General features: G+C 40.4%; 1 protein-coding gene across 2 annotated transcripts in view; it reads right to left on the reverse strand.

The window, feature by feature from the left end:
• Positions 1-22,422, reverse strand: part of AMPH (amphiphysin) — a 211,193-nt gene that overhangs the window by 102,956 nt on the left and 85,815 nt on the right. For both annotated transcript variants that reach the window (XM_070466607.1, XM_020892153.2), the window contains exon 2: positions 6,254-6,334. In XM_070466607.1, the coding sequence (XP_070322708.1) occupies positions 6,254-6,334 (81 nt within the window). The remainder of the gene's footprint in view (positions 1-6,253; positions 6,335-22,422) is intronic.

Genomic DNA, 22,422 nt, shown 5'->3' on the forward strand with positions numbered 1-22,422 from the left:
TATAGATCTCTACTCTGATCTTTTGGATCAGAGTTACTCTATTGTGTGTTCAAGGAGATAGACTGCCTAATTAGAACTGTTAAACTCACCACAGCAGGCAGACCAGATATTGACACAGTTATATATTATTTTTCTAAACATGTACCCACAGGTTATGATCAATCAAATAACTGAGGAACTCCCTCAAAAGTTGTTACTAAGAAGAAATATTTTAAATTTTGGAAAATATTTGCACACTAAGATGGCTTTCAGTATTACGGAATTCTCACAGAAACTTGGAGTTAACCAGAAAAAGCAGCAAACTTTATTTCCAGAGACACAGGCATTTATGAATTTTCTTAAAATATATTGTACAATTGTTGAGTGCAAACTTTACTGGAAACCAAGTATAAATGCAAGCAACAAGACTCAACAATTCTCTCAGAAGCTGCTTAGAAGAAATTAACTGGTATCAATTAATGAATTGATGAGCTAAGTCGATTCAGTTGTGTCCGACTCTTTGCAACCCCATGGATGGTAGCCCACAAGGCTCCTCCACCCATGGGATTCTCCACACAAGAACACTGGAGTAGGTTGCCATTTCCTTCTCCAGGGTATCTTCCTGACCCAGGGATCAAACCTATGTTCCTTACATCTCCCGCATTGGCAGGTGGGTTCTTTAACACTGGCGCCACCTGGAAATATATTAATGTCTATGGTCAAAATATTATCTAATCACAGAATAGTGAGCTTGCTCTAAAACATAATACATGAAAAAAATAACTACAAATTGGAGAATGTAACTGGAATTCAAGGACTGAATAACATTCTGCATAATTACAATGACTTACTACATTGTGACTAAAAGTAAATAAAGCTCTTAGAAGACGTGTACATACCAGCTGATAATTATGGAGTAGCATGGAACTAGGGCAGCTTCAAAATCCAGAGAGGGGACCAGAGCCTTTCTCTAGTCTTGATAACTCAGGTTAGAATCAAGTCCAGGCAATGTGAGACACTCTCCAAGGGCTATTTGCTGCCAAAAATTAGGATTAAAGAGATAAAGTAGACGACAATGAAGGGAGGCTTTAATATTGAATGAGGGAGGAGGCATGTAAAATCTAAGACAAAAGGTGAATACAGAGATATGTGTGACAAGGAGAGATATACTGACCAAGCACCTAGCAGGTGCTAGAGAACAAAGATTTCTTTAATGACTGCAACAGGTTGCTTTCCTTTAAACATTTTATAACCTAATGAGGATATAGATGCACACCTAAAATAACTGTCATACTAAAAAAAAAATGGAACAAGAGCTATTGGATAGGCTACCAAAAAAAATGTACTCTGGAGTACACAGAGAAAGAGAGACTGGCTGAGGAGACTGGACAGACATTAGGTAAGAAATATCTTGTAAGTTGACCTTAAGCAAAGGTGGGACTTGAACATATGGAGATGGCAGGGCAGGCAAGGATAGTTCAACCATAACAAAGCATTTGCAGTGGAGAAAGTGGAAGAACAGCTTGGAAGCTAGCAGGCAGGCCCTAAATAACACCATCAGACATAAGAACAACCAATTATTCCTTTTTATATCATGGTTACCTGTGTTACAAAGAAATAGTTCTAGGATATCTGCTCAAGAAAATCGCAGAATTTTTCAGAATGTAAATGTGGCTTGCCATAAGTAAAAATTTTATCCACACATTAACACACTGTAGGAGTACATTTCATATTGACTTTCTTTTTTTAAAACTTCTATTCTGTAATTTTTAATTATTTATGGACATATGTCCTAAAAAGTGTCATGAAACTGCTTACAAATATTCACACACTATTCAACACTTCTTCCATTCCAGAAATAAAAACGTGCTCTAGGAACATGCTCCAAATGATCATTTCTGTCACTAATTCAGCTTCAAGTTTGACAAATGTTTTAAAGCTTATGTGCAAAGCACTAGATTCTGTGCAGAGAAAAAGATGAAAGCAGCCACATAGGACCCCTGGGCAGAGGAGAGATCAGTATGAAGATATGACTTTAGCTTCCAGACAATGGATTATCCTAACAATGAGAATCGCTGGCTGTGGATCCTCCAAACTGGAGAGATTTCAACGTCCCAATATCTCTCCCCATCCTCATCTGTGTTACACCAAATAGGCCGTCACCTGGTGGTGGGCATGGAGAGCTACACGGAATTTCAGTGGGGCCTGAGAAGCCCTGGAGATGGGAGCAGAAGTGAGATTCCCTTCCCCTCTGTATGAGAAGGTCTGATTTCAGATTGTGCCTCCATTACGGCTCCCACATCTGTACTCGCTGAAATGTGATCAAAGCTGGTTATCTGGGCCCCACCAGCCCCAGGGTTATTTTTTTGTCGTAGTCTGCACATCGGCCACAAGCATGGTATCTTAGTGGGCAAGTTTACGAACAGGAAGGAGAGAACCCAAAGACCTTTCTTTTACTTGGGGACCTACTCTGGATTCCTTAACACAGCCGTTAGCAGGCACTCCGGTGAACAGACGGGAAAGCACCCAACATTCACAGCAGTCATTTCTGCTACTTGTCATAGTGCTGGTAAGAAAGGAAACAAAATAAACCATCTGGAAAGGAAAGGGTAAAGTCACATCTCATTCTTCCTGCTGGGTATTTCTAATCCTTGCTTTCCTTACCACTTGTCCATGGAAAGCCCTGAGTTCTCTTGATTCCCATTTGCTAGACCTTCCTCTCCCTTCCTCCCTGTCCTAACTGAGCTGTTCATAAAATCTAGACCACAAAATCCATGACAACGCGGAGCACAGTGAACAATGAGAGCATATGCACAGACCCTTCAACCAGGGTTTTGAGCTAACACAAATCAAATAACTTTTAGGAAAATAAGTCTGGCATTAAAAAGAGAATTGGGAGCTGGAATAAGATAAAAGCTAAGCCTCAAGCTCAAACACAGACCCATTTCCACCATGAACGAGCAGGGAATATATGAATTACTATAAGGACTTTTATGATTTTCTTCAAGAGAATTTAAAAGCAAGCCCAAAATGCTTGAATACTTTCTAGAACATTTTAGTAGTCTACTATTGATGTAATGCTAATTGAGTATGGTCAGATGACTATAATATAATGCACCAATCCAAAAAAAAAAAGTTCAGTTTATACTATACATAATATCTTTTTGGATTTGAAATATATATACACAGAAAAAAACAAATCTAGATTTCCTAGGTCAAGGTCCTCAGTGAATGCCGCTATAAGATAATGCCTTCAGGAACTTCCCTGGCAGTCCAGTGGTTAGGATTTTGCTTTCCAACACAGTGGGCATGGGTTTAATCCCTGGTCTGGGAGTTAAAATCCCACCTGTCTCATGGCCAAAAACCCCAAACATAAACCAGAAACAATATTGTAAACAAATTCAATAAAAACATCAAAAATGGTCCACATCAAAAAAAAATCTTTAAAGATAATGCTTTCTGCCTTTAGAATAATGATTCATGTTAATACTAAAAATAGTAGGCTTTGCAGAGGTCACCACAATCTTGATAGATCCTTCATCCTTGGTTAATGTTTCTATACAAGAACTATGTCTTTTTCAGCATATGCAGCAGATGGGAAGTGGTCACCAATATGTACTGGGGATTAAAGGGACACATGTTTTTCCCTCTAGAGTATTAATAAATTCAGTCTTCAGCCATTCTTCCCAAACTTTAATACATTTTTATAGAAGATTAAGAAACCTGTCTCCTCAACTTCCTCCCACTCCCTCCTTTTTTCCTGTTCTCCCTCTATCTACCAACAAGGTTAAGGTTCCCTCCCTCCTCATGGCATGAAAATGACTATAATTTACTCTCTCTGGTTAAAACAAAAAATATCAAAATGAGCATCGACAAATGCAAGATGGTTTTGATGCAAGAGTATTTCCAAAGGGAACCAAATAGGGTCAGGAGACTCCCTGAGAAATACTATTCCTACATTTCCATTCTGCTCATTTTATTCTTATAAAGTAGAATTGCTTGTTTGAGTTTCCCTAAATGTTGAAGTTTTACCTATATCCTGAAATCTGCTAATGATCTTGCTAGAACTTAGGTGCTGTTCTTCAAGAAAGACAGCATACTTACTACTGGCTCCACAATATTTGATAATGTATATAGTGACAGGAATAGATGGCAGAGCAGTATTAAACTGGTAAAAGTTGATGATTTAGCCCACTGCACTTTTCTCTAATACCTTAGGCAAAAAATAGTCCTCACGTTGTTCAGTCAACAAAGTCCAAAAAGAACAATAAAAATTCACTAGGGTTGGAAAATGCAAAGTACTACCTTACATAAATGCATTCTTGAACTTCATGCTCCCCAAGTTCAGCCTTCTGGGGTGTTAAAATATCATACTATAAGAAAAGGGCTAGAGAAAAAAAATCTAACAGCAGAGAACTAATTAGTTCCACAGGGACACACTAGACAGGAAGATCAAATTTCAAAGCAAAGAGTATAATCCTCAAGTAGGAAAAACTATAAACACGAGTCACTTTTTCTATTCACATCCAATCCCTTCAAGCAGACATTGGGGACCTCCCTGCAAAGTAACAAGAGCACTGATTGACAAGTTTATCTATGGGAAGTTGCTGCCATCCAAGTCAATAATCTGCACGAGCACTCTTAATGCATGAAAAGTCTAAGAGAACTCACCAAATGAGGACGTACGGAAACATGGAGAATCTGTTCTCCCAGAGGAGACTGGCGGACACCTTCTTCTTTGGGCCAACATCCAACATTTCTCTAAGAATTCTCTCTTCTACCTTCATAAATCCAAAGTTCTCTATAAAATTTAGTGATTGGAACAAGAACTAGTTTTCTCTCTATTACTGCTTTCTTCTCCAACTCCCCTCTCTCTTTCCACATTTTCAGATAGAATGAGATCACTGTCATTCACATTAAATTGAGTTCCTATCTGTCCAACCTTTAGCCTTAGAATGAAATTGGAGACATTCAGGAATGTGCTTTGGTGGAAACTAGTCTACCTGGTCCTACCTGCTGGACTTTATATCCTCTGTGGGTGAGGAAAAGAAACAGCCTGCCTCCAGTTAGAATGCAGTCAAAAACTCTGATACACAAATGGAAAAAAAAAGAAACCTCCAGGGTCAAGGGTCTAAAAACAGAAGCAAAGGGAGTGACATAAACCCAGTGCTGATTTTCCACTGCTGAGTTGTCATCACTGACGCCATGCATACTTATCTCTGAAGCCACAATATCATCTGTAGACATCGGTGGGTACAACTAAAGAAGGGAAATAAACCCATGTCCTTACATTGTCCTCACGTCCAAACTCCATTTTCCAAAGTTGGTTGTTTCAGCCAACCTCTGAATTGAATTTTCTAACCTGAGAGGCCCTGCTTCCTTTTCCCTGACTCTCATGCACGCTCTCTACAGGTGACATACTAGCCGCGTATCAAGCCCTGGTGATATAAATAAATAAATTTTAAAATAGCTCATTTATTCATGTGTCTGTTAAACGCTAGAGAAGAAAATGGCAACCCGGTCCAGTATTCTTGCCAGGGAAATCCCATGAACAGAGGAGCCTGGCGGGGTACAGTCCATGGGGTGGCAAAGGTCGGACACGACTGAGCAACTGCGCAGTGCTACTACTACTGTGAAACACGCAGCACCTAAGAAAGGAACAAATGTCACAAATGCGTCTTTCAACTTTTTTCATTATCACCGCTCTTTAAGAAACGTTTTAGGCATTTTTTTCCTAATCATACTCCTTCATAAAATCTTTAAAAATCATAAAATCTTCATAAAATCATATATACAGATATACTATCAGTATTTATGTGACATATTCTCATAAAAAGAGTACAATCTTTTTCATCCACCAAGAACCAGTTTTCTCCCTCTTAAGGAGAGGTAATCTCTATTGAGAATCCGTGATCTTGATGCATGCAACAACGGAAGTAATTATGCCAGAACTATTTAACTACTGATAATATTTAATGGAATGTAAATCACTAAAAAGATCGCCTTTCCTTTAGATCAGTAATCTGTATTGAAGAGCTCCAGGAAAGCAAAGTCTCCATCTCCTGAGATTCTAAAACACAAATCTTCTTCCTTCTGTGCCCACTACCTCTTTGCCTTACACAGAAAAAGTCTACAGAATTAAACAGTGTCTCCCCTCAAGTGAATGCCAAGCCCAGCGAATGAGTTCTTTCTTCAACATCAAAGCATTTCATTTACGCACTAAAACACAAAGTCAACCCATTTCCCACTCCAGAAACTAGATAAATGTACTTGCCTCTTGCCGTTTGAAGTTCTGGACATATTCTTCAAACTGTTCATCTTTTGTCTCATCAGCTTTCCCAAGCTTCTGAAGGACCTAGTTCATGAATAAAACAAAATGGCTCTATTTACTAATGTTTTCAACAATCTGTGGAAGAAGACTATTGCTTCACTCTTCTGAGGAGATCTCCCTCTTTACACTGCTAGTTTTTCTGTTCTGGAATCATCATGGCCCAGTGCCTTTGGAGTTGGACAGACTTGGATTTTAAGCACAGTTCCACCACTCTAAGGCTGAATGACCTCGAGGAAGAGTCATGCTATACTGAAATATTTATTTATTCACATATCTTTTCTCCAATAGGTTGTACATGTCTTAAAGACAAAAACTAGGCCTTGTCTTTTTGTCCAAAGTATCTGGCACAATGCTTGATTGCATAATAGTTGCTCAATTTTTTGTTAAACAATGAACCAAAGTTATTTGAGGAAAGTATTAGCCTATTTCATAGGGATGGTTTTAGAATTACTGGAGCCAGGTATATGGTTAAGTTCTCCCCCACCATCTCCTGATAGACCCTTCAATTCAATAATTGCTCAAAGAAGGCCCTGGGATGCACAAGGCCCATATGGAGCACTAGTCATCCAGAAATATATAAATGAACAAAACAAGACCTCAGGACTTAATCTTAAGAAACTTATTATCTAATGAAGTAGACAAGGCAAGTTTACAAATAAATCAAGACAATGTGTAATAAGCAACAAGGTTACAAGATGTTAGAAGCAGTATCACTTCAGGGAATGCTGGTGGAGATTATTTAAAATGTGCTGGAATCCAGCAATTCCACTTCCACTCCTGGGCGCATATCTTGACAAAACTGTAATTCAAAGATATACATGCACCCCAATGTTCATTGCAGCACTATTTACAATAGCTAAGAGATTGTAGCAACTTAAATATACATTGACACATGAATGGATAAAGGAGACGTGGTACATATATACAATGAAATGCTACTCCGCAATAAAAGAGTGAAGAAATGCCATGTGCAGCAACATGGATGGACCTAGAGAGTATCATACTAAGTGAAATAAGAGAAAGAAAATACCATATAATATCACTTGTATGTGTAATCTAAAATATGGCACAAACTTATTTACAGATTTATTTTTATTTGTGCTTATTTACAGCACAAACAGAAACAGATTCATAGATATAGGAAACAAATGTGGTTACCAAAGGGGAAAGGGAGTGGAGGAGGAATGAATTAGGAATTACGCATTAGCAGAAACAAACTACCATATATAAAATAGATAAACAACAAGGTCCTACTGTATAGCACAGGGAACTATATTCAGTGCTTGTAATAAAGCATAATGGAAAAGAATATGAAATATATATATACATATATGAATCACTTTGCTGTATACCAGAAACTAACATAACACTGTAATCAAATACAACTTTTAAAATGTGCTGGGAACTCCAGCAGAAAGGAGTGTGGCAGAGTACATTCCAGCCAAGGAAGCAGTCTAAGAAGGACCACTGGAAAAATTATGGTGGACTGGGCATAAGTGTTTCTGTTTTCCTAGAGCACAGGATGGGGTATCAGAAGAAACAGAAGAAATGGTTCTCAGAATCATAGCAGAAAGTTACTTTGGGCCAAAGCAGAAGGACCCTGAGAGCCACATGGAGATCACTATTCAAGGTTCCCAAATCTAGTATCTAAAACACTGACTTATTTAAGAATTTACAAAAGCTCCATAAACATTGCCTTCTCAGAATTTGTATTCCCTATAGCATTACTAAATATATTTTCCTGAAGCATAAACATATGGGCATTAAAACATATATTCAAACAAAGCACTTTCTATAGCTAAGTTTTAGGGCTTCCCAGTCCATTCAGTGGTAAAGAATCCACCTGCCAACGCAAGGTGGATAATATGCGATGACAAGGTGGATGACTGCCATGAGTTCAGTCCCTGGGTGAGGAAGACCCTTTGGAGAGGGAAATGACAACCCACTCTAGTTTTCTTGCCTGGAGAATCCTGCGGACAGAGGAGCCTGGTGGGCTACATTCAATGGAATTACAAGAGAGTCAGACAGGACTTAGTGACTAAGCAACAACAATGGCTAAGTTTTGCAGCAGCTTATGCTAATTTGTTTCCTAAAATCAAAGATGTAATTTTGAACAAATTGAGAATTCCTTAGACCAGTTTAGAACGTCTTAAATAAACCTAAGTATGGAAGTATTTACCCAACAACACAGAGTCCTTGCAGATTCTTCCAAGAAATAAATTTTCTTTGGAGGTAAATAATAATTATGCTAAGTATGCAAGTAAAAAATGATTATTTTATTCTACTCTAAAGCTAATTGTTTACAGCATATGCTAATATTCCTTCTTTTCACATTAATAAACATATTTTTTAACTTATATAGACTCACATATATTACCAATTACTCAACTTCACTCAATGTCATTTCACAAACCAATACCACATATGAATAATATGAAAGATATATTATTCCTCATTGCAAGTTTATTATTTAAACAGAGTTGGACAAATCCAGTAACATAACTACTAAAAGGACAAATAACCACTCTATCAGCTAATAATCTCTTCTCAGTTAAGAGTTTCTTTGAGAGACAGATTAGAAAACATTAAATTTTTCAAAGAACTGGACATAGTAACTAAGGAATAAGCTGATAAGCATAAAAAAATGATCAAACATACTTACGGAACATTTTAAAGTTAACAGTTGTTATTCTTGGATGGTAAGATTCAGAGTGATTATTATTTTTCTTTATAATTTGCTATATTTGCCATTATTTCCTAAATGGTCATATGTTACTAAAATAATCAGAAAAAATCATAAAGATAAATAATCAGTTTATCATACTGATAGCCTATATGTAAGAGATTTATGTATTAGATTCTAGTACAAGTGAGAAGATTGTTAGTAACTGGCTGAAAGACTCTCCTCAAAAGAAACTGATGAGTGAATTACTATCAACTGGAAGAAAGATTTCCAAAGGCAGCCCTTAGGACCTATGTCTGATTCAGTGGTTCATGTGTAAAGAGAGGGTTATCAATAGTACTTGCTTCACAGTGTTGTATGAAACTACCAAGGATACACGTGGAAAGGCAGAGCTTTGGTGCCTACCATATAACTGCTGCTGTTGTTGTTTAGTCACTGAGCTGTGTGCGACTCTTTTGCAACCCCATGGACTGTAACCCACCAGGTTCCTCCGTCCATGGGATTATCCTGGCAAAAATACTGGAATGAGTTTCCATTTCCTCTTCCAGGGGATCTTCCCAACCCAGGGATCAAACTTACATCTCCTGCACTGGCAGGTAGGTTATTTTCTACTGAGCCACCAGGGAAGCCCAGCAAATAATTAATGCTCAATAAATGTCTACTCTTATTAGAGATATTATATAACCTGATTAAATAACTTATCAATGGCCTAAACTTACATTGGCAAAAAGCTGGGGAGGATATTGGATGTTACATGCTGAGAATAAGGGTTCACAAAAAGAACTTCAACAATTGAAATGTAACAAGGATAAAATGTAGGTCAAAATATAATTGTCTAAGTACCAGATTTTTGTATTCAACTTTCAACTATAATACAACATGATGGATGTTAAGAATACACGGTTTCTGCTCTTAAATATAAGGAGTCATTTCAGCTGACAGTCAATATGAGTTGACAAAGTGCTACTGTTGCCAAACAATCTAACATAATCTCAGACTGCACTAATAAGCCTGAGAGATACGAGGAGAGCAGTCTTGAAAGCCTCTCTGTTGGACGTGAGGGTGATCTGGTTGTGACATCTGTCACCCCATTGATCGCCAGGGTTGATTCGGCTGATCTGGCTGGCTAGGCGGGTGTCCCCTTCCTCCCTCACCGCTCCATGTGCGTCCCTCCCGAAGCTGCGCGCTCGGTCGAAGAGGACGACCATCCCTGATAGAGGAGGACCGGTCTTCGGTCAAAGGTATAGGAGTAGCTGCGCTCCCCTGCTAGAAAGCCTCTCTTTGGTGGACTAGTTGGTATACACAAACATACACAGACAACCTTGAGCCAGCTGAAAGGGCCCCCAGAAAGGCAGAGAGCTGACACCATAAGGTAAGAGGCATATGTGACACAGTACACTGCGTGTTAGTTGCATGCCTGACCCTTGTGACCCAATGGACTACAGCCCACCAGGCTCCTCTGTGCATGGAATTCCCCAGGCAAGAATCCTAGAGAGGGTGGCCATTCCCTTCTCCAGGGGATCTTCCCCACTCAGGGGTCAAACCCCTGTCTCCCGCATTTCAGGTAGATTCTTTAATTAATATATTACCAGGGAGAAAGTACTACTATCTTCAGATACCTGAAGAGAACCAACATAAGGAAGAAAGATTGGACTTTTCCCAATAAAAAACCAAGATCAAGAACCAGCAGAGTGACTTCCCTGGTGGTCCAGTGCCCGAGACTCCCCGCTCCCAATTCAGGGGGCCCAGGTACGATCCCTGGTCGGGGAAGTAGATCCCCCGTGCCACAACTAAGAGTTTGCATGTGGCAACTAAAGATCCCACATGCCGCAATGAAGACCTGGTGCAGTCACATGAATAAATTAAATAAATGGTATTTTAAAAAAAAGAACCAATATGGATAGATAAAAGCTATATCAAGAAAATGGATGGGGAATACATGTATGGCTGATTCATGTCAATGTATGACAAAAACCACTACAATATTGTAAAGTAATTAGCCTCCAACTAATAAAAATAAATGAAAAATAAATAAATAAATAAAAGATAATTCTTGGGAGAAAAAAAAAGAAAATGTTTTCACTACAAATTTCTATCATGTGTTCCTAGAAATTAGTTTGTTGGTGGAGGAATGAGCCCACTGTCCTAGAGTTATTTGAGCTTAACCCAGAGTCAGAAGTTCTACAAAAGGAATTTACTCATTGAAAAGATGAATGGAGTAAGTCCTATTTCAAATACCTTCTAATTCTTGAATCCATAATCAATGTATAATGTTAGACATCTTCCCTAGAGAAGAATACAAATCTCAGTGAATAGAAGGCAGAGAAGAATGCCTGTTTGTTTCTCTCTGACTGATATTGACTTGCTGAAGACTGCTTGCCAAACCCTGTGGTAGGGGCTGCGGAAGAGCGAGCTGCATTCCCCAGACTGTGGTCATTTGACAGCTTGAGCACGGGTGCTACAGTGGAACTAGGGCAGATGTGGCCAGCATGCTAGGCAGAGGGCAAGTTATGGGAAGGCTTCGTCTGCGAGCCTAAAGACTTTAATCTACTTGAATAGACGGTGGGAAGCCAACGAAAAGTGTTTCTTATCTGGAGGCAGCTACATGATTAAATTTGTGCTCCTTGGTGACAGTATTAAGGACAGCTTAGAAGAGAGAATGACTGGAAAAGTAAGGCCAGTTAAGGAGCTATTTAAATAGTTTGGGCAATAAATGACAGCTGGAGCTAAGAAACAGATAAAACAATCCTCACCAAGCAAACACACAGAACATTATGGCTTATAAGACGCAAAGGGTAAAGATAGAGGTGAGTCAAGGATGACCTCATTTCCACTGTGGCGGCTGAGTGGGTCATCTGGTGACAATCAGAAGCTCTTCCCAGGGAGATGGAAATGGTTTAGATTTGGGACTGTAAAAGGTAAGAACCAGAAACACTCAGCAGAGATTCTGGATGGAACCGAAGGCTCAGGTGAGGCAGAAATCAATGGTGAGTGGTACCCATGTTCAAGCAGTTTCATGATTTTTCTCCAGCAGCCTTGACATAGGTAGTAAGATTGATGTGTTACATAGAAAGTATCTAAGGCACCAAGGACAATGAAACCTAGAACTGAGATTACAAAAAAAAAAAAAAAATCCTTTTACCTTGTTTAATATCACAATATTTCAAAGTGTGTTTATAATTTAGGTGGCCTTTCTCCTTTACCTCACCACTAGTCATACTGAAAATACCAATTAAGCCTGAACGGTTTGGCATCACTGATATTACAAGAGGATTACTACTATATATTCAAGCATCTGATACTCAGATTTTGACAACATGACACATCTTCCTCCTACCTAGGCAAGAGGAAGAAATTCCAAGCCTGGTGCATTTTGGTTTAGGATTTAGGTCTTAGATGATTTCATCTACATTGACGTTTCCTATTTTGACACAATAGGATTTCTGCTGTTACTTTTGTTGCTAAAGGTTTTCAAATGAAAAATAATATTCTAAGTTGAAGTTGCTTTTTCAAACTGCCTTTCCTTTCAGTGAGATTCTGAAATATTCCTATAGGGCTGACTGGGCGCTTAGCTTCTCACTTTCAGCCCTAAGTTCAGAAGTTCTCATCTGATTCCAAAAGACACTATGACACGGGCAAATAAAAATTAAACAGAAAAAGGGACTTCCCTGGCAGTTCAGTGGTTAAGACTTTGCCTTCCAACGTAGGTGGTGTGGGTTCCATCCCTGGTCAAAGAGCTAAAGTCCCATGTGCCTCTGGGCCAAAAAACCAGAACATAAAGCAGAAGCAATACTGTAATAAATTCAATAATGCTCCACATCAAAATCTTTTTTAAAAAAATAAACAGGAAGGAAAAGCAAGGCTACGGCAACTTGGATCATTTCAACTAATAAATCTTCTTTCAGTGTCTCCAAAGCAGTTAGTTGTTCAGCTTAGATTACAGTGGCTGCCCCAATGATGTGAATCTCACATACTTTTCTAGAGCAAGTGTTCACATGTAAAGTGTCCAAGTCCCTAAAAATTTAGAACTCTTTTTAATTTGGATAGTTTCCTCTTACTGTAAAGCCAAAACGCTGACCAAATTTCAAATTCTCAGAGACCAGTGCAAATTAAATACTGACCATTATAACAGTAATGCTTGCCTTCTATCCATATGTTAAAATTAGGAATGGAATATTGTGTACACAGCTTTCAAAGAAAGTAGTTGGCATTCAAAATCAAAGGCAAAAATTCACAAGCTTCCATTCCACATGGAAACCCCTTTTTTTAATTAGGGGAAGGGTCTAAGAAGCTCAAGAAATTTATGACTCTAACCAAGAAAACCAGTCCTGTGATCCAAAGTGGGAAACTGATAAGAGAAGGGAATGCAGAAATGCAGACAACAAAGTAAATCAAGATGAAAGCTATTGGGGGTGTCAGAGACACATTTTTATGTACAGCTTGATATTGCGATGAGGGTGACGGTTGAAAGAATTCTGCAGGATTGGCCTCCGGGATGCCCTAGAGAGATTCACGCATTTGATTAGGGCTTAGACCAGACAAGCTTCCAGCTCTGAGTGAGTCATGCTTCCTTAAACCAGAAAGTCAAAGTAATAACCCTACAATTCAATTAGAGTTCTCTAAACAAAGAAGTGTCTCTCTCTTCACATTTTCTGTACTTATAATTTAAAAAGAGCATATCATATTATGTATACATTACCCACAGAACCCAGGAATCAACTACATGGGATGACCATGGCCTTTTTTGGATAGAATGCAGAGAATTGGTCTTCCACCACTGCCCTCGCCCAGGTGATTCATTCATTAATTTGTCTGTATACTCACTTTTCCATTTACCAAGTGCTCACTCTGATGCTGTGCAAAGACCCATAACCTTGGACTGGAGGGTGACCACCAGGTACCTGCAAGCATAGGGGAGCTGCTTGTTCTGAAGGGTCCTATGGATATGTTTCCCAAACTTCAGGATACTAGTCCCTTGACCTCTTTCAGGTGTTGCAAAATCTAAAGAAGTGGCTTTAATGTGCCCTAACTTGAGACGAACAAGATGAGTCATCCTTTGGTACAATTCAGGTGCCCGTCAATGTCCTACACCTTGCCCTTCACCTAGTCCTCTGCAGGATGTATTTCCGCACTGCTGTGACATCCACTTCTTGCCCTGGCAGATTTCAACAGTACATTAGCCATCACGTCATCAGAGCCTCTCAAGAAGTTGGCATGAGTCTTCTTGATAATTCTGGGAAAGACTTGTAGGGAAGTAAACAAGAAGAGATGAAAGAGGAAAGGTTCACAGCCTTCCATCCCACTTGGGTGGGCTTCAGGCTTAAATAGTTTTGAGAATAACATATGGTAGAGAGAAAGTACAAAGTCTCAGACATAAGCAGATTTATCGTTAAGTGGGGTAGCGGCAATCAGGAATTAGAAAGCAGTTTGTGACTCAGATGGTAAAAAACCTGCCTGCAATGTAGCAGAAAGACCCGGGTTCAATCCCTGGGTCAGGAAGATACCCTGGAGAAGGGAATGGCAACCCACTCCAGTATTCTTGCCTGGAGAATTCCATGGACAGAGGAGCCTGACAGGCTACAGTCTGTGGGGTCACAAAGAGACAAGACTGAGCAACTAACACTGACTGACTGGCTAGAATGAGAGGAAAAAAAGGTCAGGAGACTGAAAAGGAGACAGAAAAGTGAGGTGGGCCCTACAAACGCAGATACAGTAAACACCAGGCAAAGCTGCTCTCCATCAGGGTCTACCTGCTGAGGTATCATGTTTGATTTCTGCTCTCTGCTATCCTCCCCAATCCTTTACAGTTGAGGACATCGTAGTCCTCTGACTTAAAAAAAATCTTGTTTAAAAAAAAAAAAACTTGAGGGATATTGATGTAGCAAAGATGAATGTATTGTGAGACTTGGCATCCAACTCCTTCTTCGTTAGGAAACCAGGGGCACCCCTCTGTCCCTCTGGGCTGGGTCACATCATCTCAGGACGACTTTTCTATGAAACCCAATACCTCTAGTATCCAACCCAGAATACAATATTTACACCAAGATGCAGTGACATAAAAGTCTGCTAAAGCCTTCAAGTCATCGTGAAGCTCAAAGAGGGACCAGATTTTCTTTCTTCCATGGCTCCCCCATCAAGGACAGATCACTACCTAATGCTAATATTGCAGTGATCCTCCAACCTCATTAAATCATTCAAATTAATCCTCATGCTGCTGAGCAATGGGGAGATATTCCTCCATTTACCATGAGAGAAAACGTGTCTGCCAAACAGGTGGCAATCTACCTACAGGGGAGCTGGCACATGGCCATGGTAGCCAGGGAGGTTGGTGCACCCAGGCACTCCACTGGGGGCAGTCCTGTTCCTGATCCCGTCCTATAGACTCCTCAAGCCATGTTGGTGACCTCAGGTACCAGTGAAAGATGAATGAGCAATTTGAAAACTCTGATGTGCAGTACAAATATGAAGGCACATGCTGATTTAGGGGAATCCAAAGTCCACAAAACTGTACCCAGGACTTCATTTGGGAGCTGTGAACTGCCTAAGACAAGAGGGAGCTGATGGGTAGCACTCAGATGAAAAAGAGAGTCCAGAGAAGAGAGAAAGGATGTGTTCTTGCGAAAACGCCTCTTGTGAAAATGTCCCCATCTTAATAACTCCATAATTCCCTTATTAACTATTATGGAAATTTAAAATACATCAAGCACAGTTCCAAAAGCATGCTATCTAAAAATGAATTTAAACAATGGTGGCCTGAATGGGAAGGGAGTTTAGGGGAGATTGGATACACATGTGTGTATGGCTGGGTCCTTTCCCTCTTCACCCGAAACTCTCACAACATTATTAATTGGCTCTACCCCAATATGGGCTTCTCTGGTAGCTCAAATGCTAAAGAATCTGCCTACAATGCAGGGGACCTCGGCTCGATTTCTGGGTTGGGAAGATCCACTGGAGAAAGGAATGGCAACCCACTATGATATTCTTGACCAGAGATTCCCATGAACAGAGGCGCCTGGGAGGTTACAGTACATGGGGTTGCAAAGAGTCAGACATGACTAAGTGAATAACACTTTCACTCCAATACAAAATAAAAAGTTTTTTAAAAATAAAAATTAATTTAATCCTTCCAAAAGTCTTGTCAGTTAGGTTATAATGGCTAGCCTCATTTTAGTGGTAAGAACACTGAAAACTGGATGGGTTAAGTAATTGACCACAGTCAAAGAACTATATATAACTGAGCTGAGATTCAAAGCAGAGAGTTTGATTTCACAGTCAGCTTCTAACCACAAGGCTAAAGACAGTAGCAGGTAAAGAAACATAGCTTGGTGGCCACACTCTTCCCTAGGCAAGTAAGTCATTTTCCACTTTTTCTTTTTTTTTGCCATGCTCCAAAGCATGTGGGGTCTTAGCTCCCCAACCAGGGATCAAACCCACATTCCTTGCATTGGAAGCATGGTTACTTAACTACTGGTCTGCCAGGGAAGTCCCGTTTTGGTTTTGTGTTTTTTTCTCCTCCCTTCTATTGTCACTCCCATTGACTGTATGTATCACATTGCCAGGGACATCATTATAACAACTGCTGTATCCATACTTTTGTTAAACGGAACCATCCAACACCATCTCCATCCAAAATAGGTCACTATAGTCATTCAAATACCCAGAGTAAGTGCACAGGGGTTACACAAAATATGCATTCTCCCCACTCTACCCTTACTTAGAAGTAAAGGTCCCATTGGCTTCAGATTGGCAAAAAGCCTGGGAGGACATCACTTCATTATAAGAACATTAGAGATCAGACTACAAATGTCTTAGCAACAAGTGATGCAAAACAATAAAACAAAAAAACAACCTCAGGTACAGAGGAGTGCAGTACAGCCACTGCTCTAATAATTTTATTTGTTTATTTAATTTTTGCTGCACAGGCTTTTGTAGTTGCAGTGAGCGGGAGTCACTCTCTAGTTGCGGTGTGCAGGCTTCTCATTGTGGTGGCCTCCCTTGTTGTGGAGGACAGATCCAGGTACGCAGCCTTCAATAGTTGAAGCACGTGGGCTCAGCAGTTGTGGTCCCAAGGTTCAAGAGCACAGGCTCAACAGCTGCAGAACATGGGCTCAGCTGCTCCATGGCATGTGGGATCTTCCTGGACCAGGGATCGAACCTGTGTCTTCTGCAATGGCAGGTGGATTCTTTACCCTGAGCCACCAAGGAAGCCCTAGCTACTTGTTTCAAAGCGTTCTATGGGCAAGCACTTCACTGCTTCCCAAAGTTTTGGTGGAAAGAATGGTATGAACAGATCCTTACACCAAAGTCTGCGCTGAGGGTACTGAACAATATCGTGAAGGACACTGGCCTTCTTCAAACAAACTCCTTTTTTTTTTTTTTTTTTAAATTAATGATGCCTTTGGTAACTTGACCCTTCCTGCCTCACATTGTGAATACAAAGAGAAAGATACAGGGTGCTTAAAGAACTTTAGAAATCACATTCTCAGTAATCTCACATTGAAATACCACCTCAGTTTCACAGGATTCCTAAACAGTCCCCCCAAAGCCACACAACACACTCCAAATGCCAGGGTTCATCATTACCAAGGATTTTAGAAGGACCCATCAGGATGTGTGGAGAAGGCAATGGCACCCCACTCCAGTCCTCTTGCCTGGAAAATTCTATGGATGGAGGAGCCTGGTGGGCTGCAGTCCATGGGGTTTCCAAGAGTCAGACACGACTGAGCGACTTCACTTTCACTTTTCACTTTCATGTACTGGAGAAGGAAATGGCAACCCACTCCAGTGTTCTTGCCTGGAGAATCCCAGGGACGGGGGAGCCTGGTGGGCTGCCGTCTACGGGGTCTCATAGAGTTGGACATGACTGAAGTGACTTAGCAGCAGCAGCAGGATGTGACTCAAAGGCAATTTCACTGGTGGTGTTTACCTTTAATGTTTATTGATCCAAAACTAACAATAATCTGATTTTTTTTAATTTTTATAAATTGCAAGTTTGAATGGAAGTCAAAAAAAAAAAAAGAGGGAGTGAGAGATTGCTAATAGGCTGAAAACCAAATGGTATTCCACTTTGTTTCTGTAGTCATTTTCTTAAGATCTGTCACAAGAAGGAACTCTGAGTGCCTTCATGATCTTTATTCACAGAGCACTGAACAGAGTGACAACATAAGGTGCTCAGAGACTTGGGTGAGAGAGATGATGCTCCTTATGGCTGTGAGTACTGCCTATCAGAGCACTCGGCCTCCTGAGCACTCAGTTGAAAATACTCACCTGTGAACATGCAGTCTCCACAAGATACTAGTAAATCATGCAGCACTCATTATTTCTGCACACATTTCTGTATTTTGTTTCTACACTTTGATTTTCAATTTTCTGCAGCTATTTTCAAAGTCGGATCTGCAGAAAGTGCATTACTAAAGAAGAGAAGCTACTGACCAGTTTGGAGAAGGCCTACTTTCAGATTTAATCTGAGCTTCTGGAGCTGGAATCACCATGCTCGAATGGTTAGCATGGAATATTTTATAATGCTAAACTCAAGCTTTATCTGAATATTTAAAATATTCAGGCTTCAAAGAAATATTGTACTAAGAGTATGCTGCTTTGAGCTCTATCACCAGACTCTTGTCTGGATGGGGGGAATATTTTAAGCACAGTTTGGAGTGTAAAAACTATTGCATGATAGGATGGGTAAGAAGAACACAGTTGTTTTCTGTAGACGTTGAGTGATACTCATAGAAAATCTGAATAAGTGAAAGGTGCTTCTGGTATAGCCTTCTACCAGCTGTTCAGACCATCTGTAAATACATGCAGACCCTTCTGTGGGGCATACTCTGCACTGATGCCTACAGATCCACATTCACCACTCCTCACCCAGTTCATACCTCTAGGGATTGCACCCAGCCCTGGCCTTCTAGCTTCTGGCTGGAGTCAACCATGGGAAATCAAGGCAGCCGAAGACGGAAGGGCAGAGGCAGAGAGGTTTGGGCACCGGTGCTCCTGGTCGCCTCCCTGCAGCTTGACTGCAGTCACATCAATCTATCCCCTTTCTGGTGGCCCTTTCAACAATTTCATCTCCTCTAACTTCTGATAACAGCTCCCTCCCCTTCCTCTTTAGGCCTGGAGGTCACAGATCCCTTCTAGTACCCTTCTAGGCACAGCAGTCTTTCCTAACCCTTGCTGGTTTCCTGTAACCCTCTCCATAAGTCATTGGGCTTCCCAGGTGCCTAAGACAGTCAAGAATCTTTCTGAACTGCAAGAGTTAGGGGGGCGGGGTGGTGATCCCTGGGTTGGGAAGATGCCCTGGAGGAGGGCATTGCAATCCACTCCAGTATTCTTGCCTGGAGAATCCCATAGACAGAGGAGCCTGGCAGGCTACAGTCCACGGGGTCGCAAAGAGTCAGACATGACTGAGCAACTTATACTTTCACTTAAAATTCCCAGCTATCCATTCCCAACTCTCCCACTATCCATTTTACCTTCCAACCATGAGCCTTAATGAACAAAAGCAACCCAAAGCACTTCTAAAAAAGCACCACTGCTGCGTCACAGTGTAAAAATGGTCTAAAAACAAACCAGCACAATCCATCCTACCAGAAACAATTTGCACGATAAGCAAGTCTAAAGATACTGATTCCACAACAATGGGGTTTTGCCAACAAGGACGCTTTTTAGGAACATTAGCGCTACAGTCAGCAAAGGATAATTCTCTTTAAAAAGTGTTTAGTAGGATGTTTTCAGCCTTATTTTGAAGGCAAATTGTTCTTCCTTTTTAAAGGTTGCAGGACTTTTATCCCTTGCATTTGTGTTGCTTAGATATTGATTTTCCTCTGCTGAGAATTCAAGGTAATCACAACCAAAACCCTGGTAGGCTCATTGAGGAAATTGACAAGATAATTCTACAATTTATATGGAAATGTAGAAGACACAGAATAGTCAAAACAATTTTGAAGAAAGAATAAAAAAGGATGCTACATCCCATGTCAAAGCACTTTAGAGTAATAAAGTCAAACTTTCAGAATAGAAAACTAAAGCTGGAATGACTCACTTTTGTCCTAATAAAAGGGTGCTTTCCTTCAAAACCTTTGATCCTGGCACCAAGTAAATTCCCAGCAGAGTAAAAAGTAAACATCACCTGCAAACCACTAGCTTCTATATGTCTTATGCTATGTTTATGGGGAAACCAAATCCCATGCAGGGTCTCTGGTGTAAAACAGAAATTAAAAAATTTTTTTTAATTAGGGCTATACTATGTTCTTAGAAAAATAAATGACCATGACTCTAAAGCAAAACCTCTCTCTACAGTCTGCATTCTCATGAGATAATTTCTTTAAATTTTACTGACTACCTTAGTTCCATACTATAATATATGCAATACTATGGAAGTATTTTTCTGCATTCTGTTTAAAAAGAACCAAATATGAGATCGCTTTGTAAAATGTTAGTTCTTTTGCTTCAACTCCAATGCTCCTGTTAAAGATATAATTTATAATATATAACACTTGATTAGTTAGCAAATGGAAGGAATACTGCAGTCTGATCAGTATAACGTCCAGAGAGGAGTAACCTATGAACACTTTCAAATCTTAGTGAACAGCTTTCAAGATTAGTCATCCTGATGAATTTACTAAGCAATAAATATAACTGATCATTTATCTGATGGAGTCCTTCCATCTTATTTATATTTCTTTAAATCCTCACCCCTCAAGTGGATCCTTATACCAGCAGCATCAGCCTCACCCAGCAACTTGCTGCTGCTGCTGTTGCTAAGTCGCTTCAGTCGTGTCTGACTCTGTGCAACCCCATGGACTGCAGCCCACCAGGCTCCTCCAGCCATGGAATTTTCCAGGCAAGAGTTCTGGAGTGGATTGCCATTTCCTTCTCCAATCCATGAAACTGAAAAGTGAAAGAGAAGTCACTCAGTTGTGTCCGACTCTTAGCGACCCCATGGGCTGCAGCCCAAGAGGCTCCTCCGTCCATGGGATTTTCCAGGCAAGAGTACTGGAGTGGGGTGCCATTGCCTTCTCCCAGCAACTTGCTAGAAATGCAGAATTTCAGGCCTAATTCTGGACCCACTGAATTGGAAACTGCAGTTCATCAGTATCCCTGGGTTATTCATCCATACGTTCAAGTTTGGGAAGCCTGCTCTGAAAATTAAGACTTCAATAGGTAATTCTACAGGTGAATTTTTAAAAATTAGTCATTATTCTGGGCATTTGCTGTCAATGTAAGGAAAAAATCAAGATCATCAGGTTAAAGCTGCAATGATCACAGGATACAACTTGAACACTGGGTATTAAGAAGAATGGTTGGGGACGTCCCTGGTGTTCCAGTGGTTGAAAACCCACTTTGCAACGCAGGACACGGGTTCAATCCTCAGTCAGGGAACTGAGACCCCTCATGCCTCAGAGGAGCTAAGCCCACATGCTGCAACTACTGAAGCACATGCGCTCTGGAGCCCGTGTCCCACAACTAGAGAGTGTGTGCCCCATCACGAAAGACCCCATGTGTCACAACTAAGACCCGATGCAGCCAAGTAAATAAATATTTTTGTAAAAATAAATTAAATGAATATGCACGATCTCTATTCAGCATTTCCTCCATTCTCTTAAAGCAAATGACTGAAAAAATTTCCAAATGGTTAAATATTCTAGACGGCTGAGTGGGCTCTGGTTGTTTGCAGTTTAATTTGCATTTTAATGAAGTGCTCACAATCAGGTTTTTTATAAAAAGATGATTCTGCAAACTGCTCCATAGGAAGCGGAATCATTCCGATTAGTCATGTCTCTGTCCACAATACGTGAATTAAATGCGAGTTTCTGGTTCAGTGATAGTCAACAACTTCAGATATATAAAACAGAAGAACATCCTTGAAGGTTTTCCTGGCTATCCCCCCAAGTGGTAAGGAAGTCATGGCTCAGAAACCCTGATGGGTGCTCATGTCCTTTCATGTGAAAACAACTAAAATCACATGGACCTTGGCCTCAATATTCCAAGCAACTCAGACTGCAAGTAAAGAAATTTTAACCTCATCAAAGCTGCAAAATAAGAACAAATCTATTTCTATGTCACATGTCCTAGGGTGGCTTAGTATGTAAAATAATAAATAGGCCTGAACTCAGAAGTCTGCAGGCCATACATCATTTACGCTGAACCAATCTTTGCTTCTTCCTACAAAACCTAATGAACATCAGTGACCAAATGCCCAGACAGCACCAGGCTGTGAACGAGACACTGGCTTAGACCTGTGCAATCTCCACAAACCGATGACCAGTCACCACCTCCTCTGAACATAATTATGGCAAGTGGGGATTTCTCCAGTGGGCTTGCCAAGTGACATAAGTGGTAAAGAACCCTCCTGCCAGTGCAAGAGATATGAGACACAAGGGATGTGGATTTGGTCCCTGGGTAGGGAAGATCCCCTGGAGGAGGGCAT

The sequence above is a fragment of the Odocoileus virginianus genome, chromosome 1 (genome assembly GCF_023699985.2).
Source record: "Odocoileus virginianus isolate 20LAN1187 ecotype Illinois chromosome 1, Ovbor_1.2, whole genome shotgun sequence".
Taxonomy (NCBI): Eukaryota; Metazoa; Chordata; class Mammalia; order Artiodactyla; family Cervidae; genus Odocoileus; species Odocoileus virginianus.